This window comes from Larus michahellis, chromosome 8 (genome assembly GCF_964199755.1).
Source record: "Larus michahellis chromosome 8, bLarMic1.1, whole genome shotgun sequence".
Taxonomy (NCBI): Eukaryota; Metazoa; Chordata; class Aves; order Charadriiformes; family Laridae; genus Larus; species Larus michahellis.
The window spans coordinates 2689564-2700817 of record NC_133903.1 but is presented as its reverse complement, the minus strand read 5'-3'; the positions used below and the strand labels follow the sequence as shown (position 1 = coordinate 2700817).

The window sequence follows — 11254 nt, the reverse complement described above, 5'->3', positions numbered from 1 at the left end:
CCATGGGTGCAGGTGGAGGAGGGCACAGGGGATGCCGAGCAGCCAGACCCACTCCCGGAGGAGCCCTGCAGGGTGAGTGGGGCCTTGGAGGGGGGTGCAGCGGCTGGGGGCACCCATCCACGGAGCCAAGGTTGCCCCAGCCGTCGGCCATGAGCACCTATGAGCCACTGGGAGGGCAGAGCCTGCTGCAGGAGCCCTGTGCGTGTGTCGCCCACTCGGACAAGCTTTAGGGAGGGTTTGGTGCTGCCCTGCCTTAATTTATAGCCGCATGCTATAGGTCCTTCCTCCTGGGTGCTGCGGGGGTGGCACAGAGAGGGTGATCAGGTAAATAACCCCCGTGGCCCGGCTTTATCCCACAGCAATCAGGAGGAAAGGCACGTCTCCTGCGCTGCTGGTCTGAGCCTGGACGCTCCATCCCTGGGGTGGGGGACAGGGATTCCTCCCCGTTTACCGAAGAGGCAGTGGTGGGGGGCTGTGGGGGCTCGCCTTTCCCTTCCCACCACTCCAGCCCCACGGGGGCTGCCACCAAGGTGGGGATTTATCCCGGGAGCTTGGGGACACAGGGAGGGATGTGAGCTGGGAGTCCGGGCTGTGGCAGCCTGGGAGGGGAATCCCTGGCGAGGTGAAAAGCCCCATTTGCCGGTGGCCTGAACACAGGTGTCACCGCTCAGTTTATTTTCTGCTCGTTGCTCGCTTACCACCTCTAATATCCCGGGGAGTGAGTGTAACAGGCACACACCTGTGTGTGGCAGGTAGCTGCAAGGTGCCTGAAAACAGCCAGACTGGATGTGGCACCAGCACAGTCCCGTCCAGGAACTCTTTTACAGCCGGTATTATTCTCTCTGTCTTCTCACCGCCTTTGTTTTGGAAGCAAATGGCTCTCTAGCTGCATTGAATTGCCCAGCTACCTTGCACAGCCGGGATCTAATTACCTCTGGAGCTGGGAGCCCTGTCACCGAGCAGCACCGAGGCTTTTGTTTTTAATGACTTGCTCCGCCGCGTTCCGAGTGTGACAATGTAGGGGAGCCTGCCAAGACCCGCCGCTGGTGCCACCGCGCTGGTACCACGATGGCTGCAGCCAGGCTGGGAAAGCTAATAGGAGTTGGGATGTCTTGGGCCAAGCATCCGTGGCACGGCGCCGGGTCGAAAACTGAATAAATGGGTTTGGCGATGAGCACAGCTCTCCACCATGTCATAGGAAGCGAGCTGGATCACCTCCTTCCCCATCATGATGCTGTGGCAGAAGGAAAGCGTGGCTCAATCTGGCTGTACGACCCCAACCCACAGCAGGATTGCCCCCGGAAAGAGCGAGGAGCTGCGGGGAATGGGGCACAGCCGGGCTCTCGCCTCCCTCCCAGCGCCCTGGGCTATCTCTGGCCTCCTGTTAATGTTTACAAGGCAGGTCCGGCGTCCTCACTGTCTGTCCAAAGACCAGATCCCTTCCCGGCTCTCCCCGGGATCCTGTTTCCTGCTGGCCGGGGCAGGGTGGGCGGAGGGTGGCAGGGAGGAAAAACCGGGCTCCCTGCTGCCTCCGTAACACTATCGGCCCCGCCAGCCATCTCCGGCGCCGCTTCCCCGCGCCGGGCGCAGGTACGCTGGGGTGAGCTCCTGGGACCTCGCCAGCATCTCCGCTTACAGGCAGCTCCTGCCAGGCGGAGCAGGGGGAAAAAAGGTATTTTTAGGGCTGTTGATCTGACACCGGCTGAGTTTCCTCTCCTGCGAGGTTGGGGTTCGGGGAGAGGGCAGGAGAGGAAGCCGCAGGGCGAGCTTCTGCTTTGTTTTCTGTGTTTAATTGGACCGAGGTCGCTCCCTACCACTCCTACCTATGGCAGATATTTTCTTGCTTCTCACCAGTTCACGCTTACAGTTCTACCCCCAGGCGGTACTTACCCAGCAGCTAAAATCTTTGTTTGTTTACAATGCGTGGAGAAGCATCTATATTGTTAGAGCTCTGCTCACAGGTGGTTGTTGGGTTGTTGGGGTTTTTTTTAAGTGCTATTGTTATACTTGGGGGGGAAAAGCAGCTTTCCATAGATTAGCAGAAAGAGAGGCCGAACATGGCAGTTTATGCGTCTGTTGGCCTTGAGATATGAAGCTGCTCTATAAATAAAAGCGTATTATTAGGTTGGTCCTTGCTGTCTGGAGACGCAGGGTACACGGTGCCTGTACTCCCCGGCCACGCTCGGTGCCTTGGGGTGACCAGCTTGGAGGGAGATGGACCTGTGGGGAGATGGCAGAGAGCTTCAGTGTCCCCAGAGGGCTCTGCCTGCACCATAGCAGGATTGCTCCCTTGGGTTTAATTCGGGGAACTGCTGGTTACCCTTTGGGTCTCGGGATTGGCATTGTTGGCACATGGAGACCCTCATGATGCTGAAATGGCCGAGGCTGGCCACACGCCCTAGGTGATGCCAAACCTTCTTGGGGACCCCCAGGGTTTGCCCCCAGCAGACCATGCACAAGGAAAGGAGGCAAATTTGGGGGGGGGGGGAACTGCAGGGATCCCAGTGTTATCTGGGCTCACAAGGAGGACATGGATGTCCTGATGGCTGTTGGTAAGAGGCTCGTTATTATCATCAGTGAGGGATGAGTTTAACCCTAAAGTCTCTGGTTCCTGATGGAAAAGGGTCCTGAGCCACAAGGGTGAGCTCACAGGGGCACAAACGCAGGCAGGTCTTTCCCTTCCAAGCGGGATAGTGACCCCTGAGGAAACAAGGAGCAAGGCTGGGAAGGAAGGGTGTGTATTTTGGGGGACATAAGGACACATGCACTTCCTTGGAGGAAAAAGAGTCTGCTTTGGAAGGACATTAGCATTTTCCGACTGGGAGAAGCAGACCTGACCATGGTGAATGGGCTGGTTTGGGTAAGGGACACCCTGAAAAAACCCTGGGGAGGAGATAAACCTCACAGGAGGTTTGTCCACACTGTGTGGGCTGGGAAATCTTCTGGGACCTTCCCCTTCGCCAGCTCACCTGGGTCATGCCTTCCCGCACCACTCCCCTTGCCTCTCCCTCCCTGCAGATGAGTAATGCCACACGTGCCTTGCCCTCTCCCATGGCACCTGGCACCCCAGGGCCCAGCACGGTGGCCAGGTTGGCCTCCGCCCCACCATCCCCGGCCCTCGTCCTGCTCACGGCCACCCACAACGACTCTGAGGATGGCCAGCAGCTTTTCCTGACCACGACAGCGGCGCAGGTCATCTCCGGCATCTTTGTGTGGTCGGCACTCATCGTCACCTTCCACCAGGTACAGGATGGAGCAGAGACGGGGCTCGGTGCTGGGATTGATGCAAGGGCAAACCTATTGATTGCCCCCGAGTTCATTGCAAATCACTCATCTCCGGATAAATATTTCCTCCTGTTGCTGCCTGGAGGGGACATCTCCACCGTCGGGAGCCTGGTGCTGGCAGCTGGGGAGGGTGGACTTTGCCCACATGATCCCCGGGTGGCTGCCGGAGCCAGGAGAGGCTGCAGGGCATTGGCACTGCCCAGAGGCAACACCCCGCGGGGCTTCTCGTCTGGGTCTGTGCCCTGGGGGGGTGCACTGAGGCTGCCTCGATATGTACTGCCAGTGGGCATGGGTTTGGGTGCTGTGTGGATCCATGCTGCTGAAGGTAGCCCCGGGGCAAGCTGGGACGGGGCTGGCATGGAGGAGGGCATGCTGCTTGCACAGCGCCGGGGAAGGGACCTGATTTCCATGGGTTTTTGTGGAAGGGATTGCCCTGGGGAATGGGATGAGCCTGTCTTGCATGTCTGTTCACTGCGATGGGTCTGTGGTGGAAAGCCAGGAAAGCCAGCAGTGCTCTCGCCCCGGCGAGGAGGGTCAAAATGGGATGAGCCTCCTGCAGCCCCCCAGGCTGGGGGGGGCACCTCTGGTTGCCCTCCTGACTGGTGGTAGCCACAGCTCTGCACACTGGGCACTTTGCAGATCTACACGCACCTGAGGAATTACACCATCCCCAAGGAGCAGCGCTACATCATCCGCATTCTCTTCATCGTGCCCGTCTATGCCTTCGACTCCTGGCTCAGCCTCCTCCTCCTCGGCAGCCACCAGTACTACGTCTACTTCGACTCGGTGCGCGACTGCTATGAAGGTGAGCATGGCCTCTCCTTGGCAGGGAGGCTGATGGCAAAGCAGGGCTCTCATCTCGCTGACCTGTGTCTCTGGAGTGTCTTGGATTGCACAAAGTGGCAGATCTCCATCTCTTTTACTTCCCACTCCCTCTTCCTCCGTGCAGAGGTTTTCCCTTTCCCTCTCCGTCGGCAGCAGGGAGGGGATGCCCCACGGGCAGACACGAGCTGGTGCCTTTCCACCACCTGCAGAGTGCTGGAAACCAGGAGCCCAGGGGGACCCCAGCCTCATGCTCCTGGGGAAAGAGGTTTTCTGGCTGCCTTTGGGGTAGCAATGCATCTTCTCTAAAGCGGAAGGTAGACATACCTAAGAAATTGAGGAGTTGGGATGTTTTGAAGTGTAGGGGAAGCTCATCAGGATTGAGTTTGAGGTTGCTCTTCCATCTTGTTGCTCTCCCCCTGGGGAACAGAGGGGTGCAAGCATATGTATTACTTTGGGTTTGGATTATGCGGAAAATAAGTGATGGGGACGTCCAAGAAAACCATTCGGGATCTGCTCCTCGCTGGCCACCCACCACTTATGCTGCCCCTTAGCAATTTTGAGGTCCTTCCATTCAGATGGTCCCTGGCCACTGCACTCCTGCCTGGGCTTGTCTCCACGGGCACTGCTGGGCCATCCGACTGCTGCCACGGGCACGCAGGGGCTGTGTGTGCCCAGAGGAGCTGCCACGTCTGCAACGAGCCCTGCGCGCGTGGCGTGGTGCATCTGACTCCGCTTGGAAGTCAGATGGATTTGACCTGCTGCTCCTCCCGCTGGGATCCCACCCACCTGTGTCCCAAATCCCGATGCGGTGACAGGGTGGATAAAACACCTGAGCAGGAAGGAATGTGAAATGTAACAACCGTCCCCGGACCTCCATCAGCCCTGCTGATCGTGTCTGCCCTTGCTTTGCCAGCTTTCGTGATTTACAGCTTCCTGAGCCTGTGCTTCGAGTACCTGGGAGGGGAGAGCACCATCATGGCAGAGATCCGAGGGAAGCCCATCGCGTAAGTCCCAGCATGCCATGAGTTCCTCGACCCTCCACCTGCTTTCCCCATCCGGCAGCCCCAACGGCATCTCCTCGGCTTCTGCTTCCAGGTCCAGCTGCTTTTACGGCACCTGCTGCCTCCAGGGAATGTCCTACTCCATTGGGTTCCTGCGCTTCTGCAAGCAGGTGGGTACCTGACGGGGAGCATCAGCTCCATCCTCCTCTGATGAGGGGTCTCAGGGCAGCAGGTCCCTTCCCCGCTGCCCTGCCGAGAGGCCTCTGCTTCCCCGCTCTCCCAAGATGCTCTTTTTGGTTTATTTTCGCTCTGAGGGAGGCAGCCCCCCCAGCTCGCCGGCACCTGGCCAGCAGCAGGGCGCCGAGCTCGCTGTCCTTGCCTCTGACTCACTGCTGAGTCAGGGTCTCCTCCCACTGCGGAGCTGAGATTGCCATCTCCGACCAGTCCCAGGTTGGCCTGGACGCCTCTCTCACTCTCCAGGGCTGCGCTGCGGGCTGAATCCTGGCACCGGTCTGTCCCCAAGCCACCCTGTCCCCCCCCTCGGAGTGGCTAGGCTGCCTTTCAGGAGCTGGCTTTTAGGAGCCCTGCTGCCTCCCGTCTGCAGACCTTGAGCTGGTTCATGTTTCACCCCGCAGCGTTGGTCCCTCCTGTGATGGAGAACTGCTCTCTCTGTGTCTCTGGCCCTGGAGCAGAGGGGCTGGCTCTCGTGGAGGGGCTGGGGGGCGGCAGGAGCCACAGGGAGGGCGGTGGGACGTCCCTGCTGCCCGGCGTGCACCATGTCTCTCCCCTGTGCAGGCCACGCTGCAGTTCTGCATCGTGAAACCCCTCATGGCGATCATCACCATCATCCTGCAGGCGTTCGGGAAGTACCACGACGGGGACTTCAAGTGAGGATGCTGGGTGGGGCCAGGGAGGGTGAAGGGGACAGGATCGGTCCCTGCTCCATCACAAGGGACAGGGTGTCCTGCCAGCCCCCCTGGGGAGCTGCTCCACGGGTAGTGAGAGCACAGGGAGCCCAAAGCGCCCGGGAACGGAGACTTACTGCTCCCAAATAAAAAAGGAACGGAAGTCCTGTGAGCCGTAATAAAAAGAAGTCCCACCAACAGAGGAAAAGCTGAGTGTGGCCCCCCCGCTCCCCTCTTTTTCCCTGCCTCTCCCTTCCCTCCTGGGCTGTGCGCTCCCCCATGGCAAAGCCAGACACTTCTCCCCCCCATTTCTTCCTCCCTTGCCTGTGGTTGCCCTCACTTCGCTTCCCGCAGTCCAGGGCAGCAGCTCTCTCTCTCTTTCCCCCTGCAGCATCCACAGCGGGTACCTCTACATCACCATCATCTACAACTTCTCCGTCAGCCTGGCACTTTATGCCCTTTTCCTATTCTACTTCGCCACCATGGACCTGCTGCGCCCGTTTGAGCCAGTCCTCAAGTTCATCACCATCAAGGCAGTCATTTTCCTCTCCTTCTGGCAAGGTGGGTCCCACCCACCAAGGGCGCTCAGCACTTCCCCTTCCATAGCCCCACCTGCCCCGGGGATGCAGGACGTGAGCTGATCCCTCTCCCTTCCCCTGCAGGGACGCTGCTTGCCATCCTGGAGAAATGTGGGGTGATCCCTGAAGTTCAGATCATCGATGGGAAGGAGGTGGGAGCTGGGACGGTGGCTGCTGGCTACCAGAACTTCATCATCTGCATTGAGATGTTCTTTGCTTCCATTGCCCTACGCTATGCGTTCACCTGCCAGGTGTACAGGGAAAAGAAAGAAAACTCAGCAGGTAACTCTTTCTCTCTTCTTCCTTCATCGGTGAATAAGGAAAGAGGAGACATCCCTCTTAAAGCATTACCAATGGGATGCTAAAAGCCACCAGAGGAGTTTCCTTCTCCTGTGCTCCATGAGCTCCTTCTCCCTCTTTCCTCATGATGCCCACGAGCCACAGGGAGTGGATAGGAAAAGAGACCTTGGTGTGGATGGGGAGAATTAGGGGATTATGGTGTTACAGCACATGCTGCTGGAGAGGTTCCAACCTCTTTGAAACATGGAGCTGGGGTTGCCTTTCTTCTCCTTGGCGCTTGCCACCGCGAGCTGACGTGGCCCACGATGAGGCCCTGATCTTGAATTTCTATGGAAAAGTGTCACTCCACTCTTGGAGCACTTGGGCTCATTGACTGTCTGATGTCCCATCACCCTCCCTGTTTTTCAGCAAACCTGGCCCCGATGCAGAGCATCTCCAGCGGGCTGAAGGAGACCATAAGCCCCCAGGACATCGTGCAGGATGCGATCCACAACTTCTCACCCGCGTACCAGCAGTACACCCAGCAGTCGATGCAGGAGGCAGAGCGCAAAGCGCCGGGGGAGAACGGGCATGTGGCCTCCAAGGTGGAGGGACCGAGTGGCAGAAAGAGCAAAAACATTGAGAAGAGAGTGCTGATCCTGTCGGATGAGGAGCTGTAGGAGACATTGGAGGGGACGGTGACACTGGAGAGGTTTAAACCCATGCAAATGGGAACTGTCTCAATGCTGAGGCAACCTGGTCTCATCGGAGTACCGAGAAGCCAGAAACTCTACCCAAAAAGCCAGTTTCTCAAAGGGAAGATGCAATAACCCAGGGAAAGGTTAAAGCAAATAGTGCCAGCTTCTGCTGTCCCATCTCTACTGGTGTTAGGGACTGGGCTGACTTTCCTCCTGTGTTGCTGTCTGGGCTTCGCTGCCCCACTCATGGGGTCTCCACGCCAGCCCGGTGCCCGTCCCCTTTCTGGGGGTGCCAGGCAGGGAGGGGAGCCCGGCCGCAGGATGGACCAGCCGCCCTCGCCCTCCTCTTTCCTCCAAGCAGCGCTGAGGCCTGAGAGAAATGCTTTTCTCAGCACAGTTCTGCTCTACTTTCTCCCAATTTGAGTAAAAAATGATCTCAAAGGGCCCCGTGGAGAAAACCAGCCCAGGAAGGTGACTTCACTTCACCTCAAAACCCGGTAACGGTTGAAAGATGTCATTCCTTATTTTTACATCTTCTCCCCGCTCCTTCTCTCAGAGAAGCCTACGGAGTTGTGCAGAAGACCTTTGCTAGGGAGGAAGAGTAAGTCATCCTCTTCTCCCTCCAGATGGGGATGCAGCTGCCCGAGGAAGTCCCCTGGGAGCAGCAGTGAGGTCCCACTCGGGGCCAACGCGGGGGCTCGCAGCTGCATCTCGGAGAGCTGCCGGTGACAGAAGCGCTTGTTTATGTCTAAACCGACTTATCTCCGAAGGGATCAGAAGTTAAAAGGGATTCCAGCTTCCTTATCAGGGTCCTCATTAGGGAACCAGACCGTGACTGGTGGTGGTAGGAATGCGCTTATTGGGAACTGTCTGTTCCTCCTAACCCCTCGCTCTTTACCGGCCCTGGGCTTTGCCCAACCTGTGGGAAGGCGGGTGGGACTGAGCCCCCCCCAGGTGACGTTGGTGGGGATGAAGTGGCGCTGGGGGCTCAGGGCAGGACCGCTGCGGGGGAAGATACCGCACGGAGGGATTTTCCCCATATCAGTGATGGAAAGCATGCATCCTTCTGTTAAACTTCCCCTATTTTTTTTTTTTTTTTTTTTTTTTTTTCCCCCCCCAATTCTTAGTCCAATTTCTATTCCCATTAATGAGATGATCCTTGGGAACTTACTTAGGCGCCGGCCGGGCTGTTGTTTGGGGGTGGGAGCTGGGTAGTGAAAGGACGAGGGCAAGTCTACAGCCTCGGATTCGCAGTCGGGTGGCAAACAAACCGACGGGAAAGGCTTAGAGCCATTTCACATGCCACTCCTAGCCAGGTGGTTTGTTTTTTGTTTTTTTCCCCCCTGCTCTTAAGCTGCAAAATGTAAATCACGACATGAAATTATTTTATTTATGAATTTTTTTTTTTCTAATAAACGGAAATTTCTACCAGGGAGTGAGGAAGTGTTTTCACTTAGCTCAGCAAGCAAAGCCCCCGATCCGCCTGTTCCTGCTCTAATGCTGATGCGCTTCAGCTCGGCGTCCTCCCTGCCCCTTGATGCTGGCCCAGCAGAAATACCTGCACACGCAGCATCCTGCACATTTTGGCATTCCCACGGGATTCGCGCTCATCTTTTTCACTCCACAAAGAATGTGTGTGTGTGTGTCTCCCGTTCCCTCTCCTTGCACTGCACCTCTTCCAGCCCTCGCCTAAGCTGTGGATGCAGCAGTTCAGAGCTGCTGGATCCCCGTTAGCCAAGCCAAGCTGTGCTGGTTTTGGCCGGGATGGAGACTCCAGCGGCAACAAGGCAACTTCTATTTATTATTATTGGAGAAACCTTATCGCGCTGGAAGCCCGGACTCCACACGAGATGCCTATAGCTGAGCCCGTCTTGCAAGTCATGGAATGGTTAGAGATGGAAAGGACCTTAAAGATCATCTAGTTCCAACTGCCCTGCCATGGGCAGGGACAAGTCCCTCCGCCCCAAAGCACCGTTGCTCATACCTGCTTAGTTGCCGCCTTTCCTGCAATGAGATCCACAAACAAGAGCCACACGCTCTGCACATCCAGGCACCCATCCAGGCTCCGGCGCATCCTGCCATCAGGACCCTCCCGCCCGCAAAGCGCAGCCTCGGGGCTCAGGGGGGAGGACGGTTGGCTTCGTAACGCGGCCAGCACCGAAGCAGACAAGGCTCTCGGCTGAACATCTCGGTCTTCTCTACCCCTCTGGGAGAGAGCAGGCCCCCGCTGCGGGAACAGAGGCTGCTCGGGCTCCCGGGGCGAGGACAGACCGCAAAGGTGACGGTGGCACATCTGTTGTGGCGGCTGAGCTAAAGACTTGCACAAGAACACAGCAAGAAACATAGTTGTACTTCATTGCACAAACGATCGACTCCGCTGCATAATGGGCTGCATTCGTTGCTCTTGCCAGCAGGTGCAATTCCCACTGCAGACAATAACATTTGCCTATTTATGTCAAGCCCTGGTTACTGTATTATATGTAAAACAGGTCTTTCTTGCAAGCAAAACGAGGGAGAGGGGGGGAGAAAAAAAAAATAAATAATAAATCAGCTGTGACTCATCCAAGTCAGCAGCACGATGCCGGCCCAAAGGAGCCGCTGGGTGGCCACCAGCTGGCTGCTGCTCCCCTCCTGGCCGGCGCAGGCTCCTGGTCCTCCTTTTTCTTGGAGAAGGGGGAAAAGAGGCAGGAGCCGCGCTCGCAGCTCAGGCTGGGCGCTGTCACGGTCCTCAAACCCTTGGGCTGTCAAAACGCATCCAGGCAGAAGAGAAATACCAGCAGTGCTGGAGGCTGAACGCGTCCCCCCGGCAGACATGGTGTGGTGCTCCTCGGCTAACGCGTCTCCTCCACCTCTTCCACAAGGACGCCGGGAGAGCCGGCGGCGAGCGCAGGGGTGACCTCCGCGGGAGCCCGGCTGTGCCTGGAGCCACGCCAGAGGGAGAGGAACAGGCTTTTCTCCCCGCCGGCAGCGGGCTCCGGTGGTCGGCAGATCCGTTTTCCAGTTGTCACTCATCCTCGGGCTTTCCCCAAGGACAAGGCTGGGCTGTCGAGTCACCCGCTGCTTTTTTGGGCTTGGATGGGGCAGTTTTACCACCCGCTGGTGCCGGGGACACATCCTCGCGGGGCACATTGTGCCCACGAGAGCCAGGGACGACCGCGGTCCCCGTGAGCAGAAGGGAAGGTGGCCACGAGCACCACAGTGGAGCCGGTGCTGTCACGCACGGCTGCTCCCTCGCAGCACCCGGTCGGGGGCAGAGACTTGTTTTCAGGGTGTCAGCACCCACTAGCGCGTCCCTGGGCCCAGCTGCTGCCAGGCAGCAGATGCCAGACCTGCACGACAGCGCAGAACCCCTCCTTCTGCTGCCTCTTCGCTGGGACCCTTCTCCCCCCAGCTCCAGGACTTTCTCCTCCCCTCAGCATGGTGAAGGTGGTTTCCTTTCACCACTGGACCATTCCTGATGCTCTTTTCCTCCTGAACTAATGCTCCACCATGCCTCCGACGGACACAGCTGTCCCACCTCCCTCTCTATCGTCACCAGCTCCTCGCTGCCATCTCCCCAGGCAGGAGCTGAAGCAGAGGACGGTGATTTTCTTGCTCAGCACGGCAACTGCAATCGCCCCCCAGGCTTCACCCACGTCCCTGCTCAGCCAAGCCTGCCTGGCCCCACCTCTGGCACCTAATGA

At 58.0% G+C, this 11254-nt stretch overlaps 1 protein-coding gene across 3 annotated transcripts; it reads left to right on the top strand.

The window, feature by feature from the left end:
* Nucleotides 1-9002, top strand: TMEM184A (transmembrane protein 184A). Of its 3 annotated transcripts, none has more exons than XM_074597323.1 (9): nucleotides 1-72; nucleotides 3019-3243; nucleotides 3925-4090; nucleotides 5024-5114; nucleotides 5206-5281; nucleotides 5907-5998; nucleotides 6408-6577; nucleotides 6679-6876; nucleotides 7303-9002. In XM_074597323.1, exons 2-9 carry the CDS (start codon nucleotides 3019-3021, stop codon nucleotides 7551-7553), a joined length of 1269 nt encoding a protein of 422 aa, XP_074453424.1. In that variant the 5' UTR covers nucleotides 1-72; the 3' UTR covers nucleotides 7554-9002. The 3 variants fall into 3 exon arrangements, with proteins under 3 accessions (XP_074453424.1, XP_074453423.1, XP_074453422.1); XM_074597322.1 differs by lacking the exon at nucleotides 1-72 and adding an exon at nucleotides 1557-1672; XM_074597321.1 differs by lacking the exon at nucleotides 1-72 and having other exon boundaries at nucleotides 2723-3243.
* Nucleotides 9003-11254: the final 2252 nt, after the last annotated feature.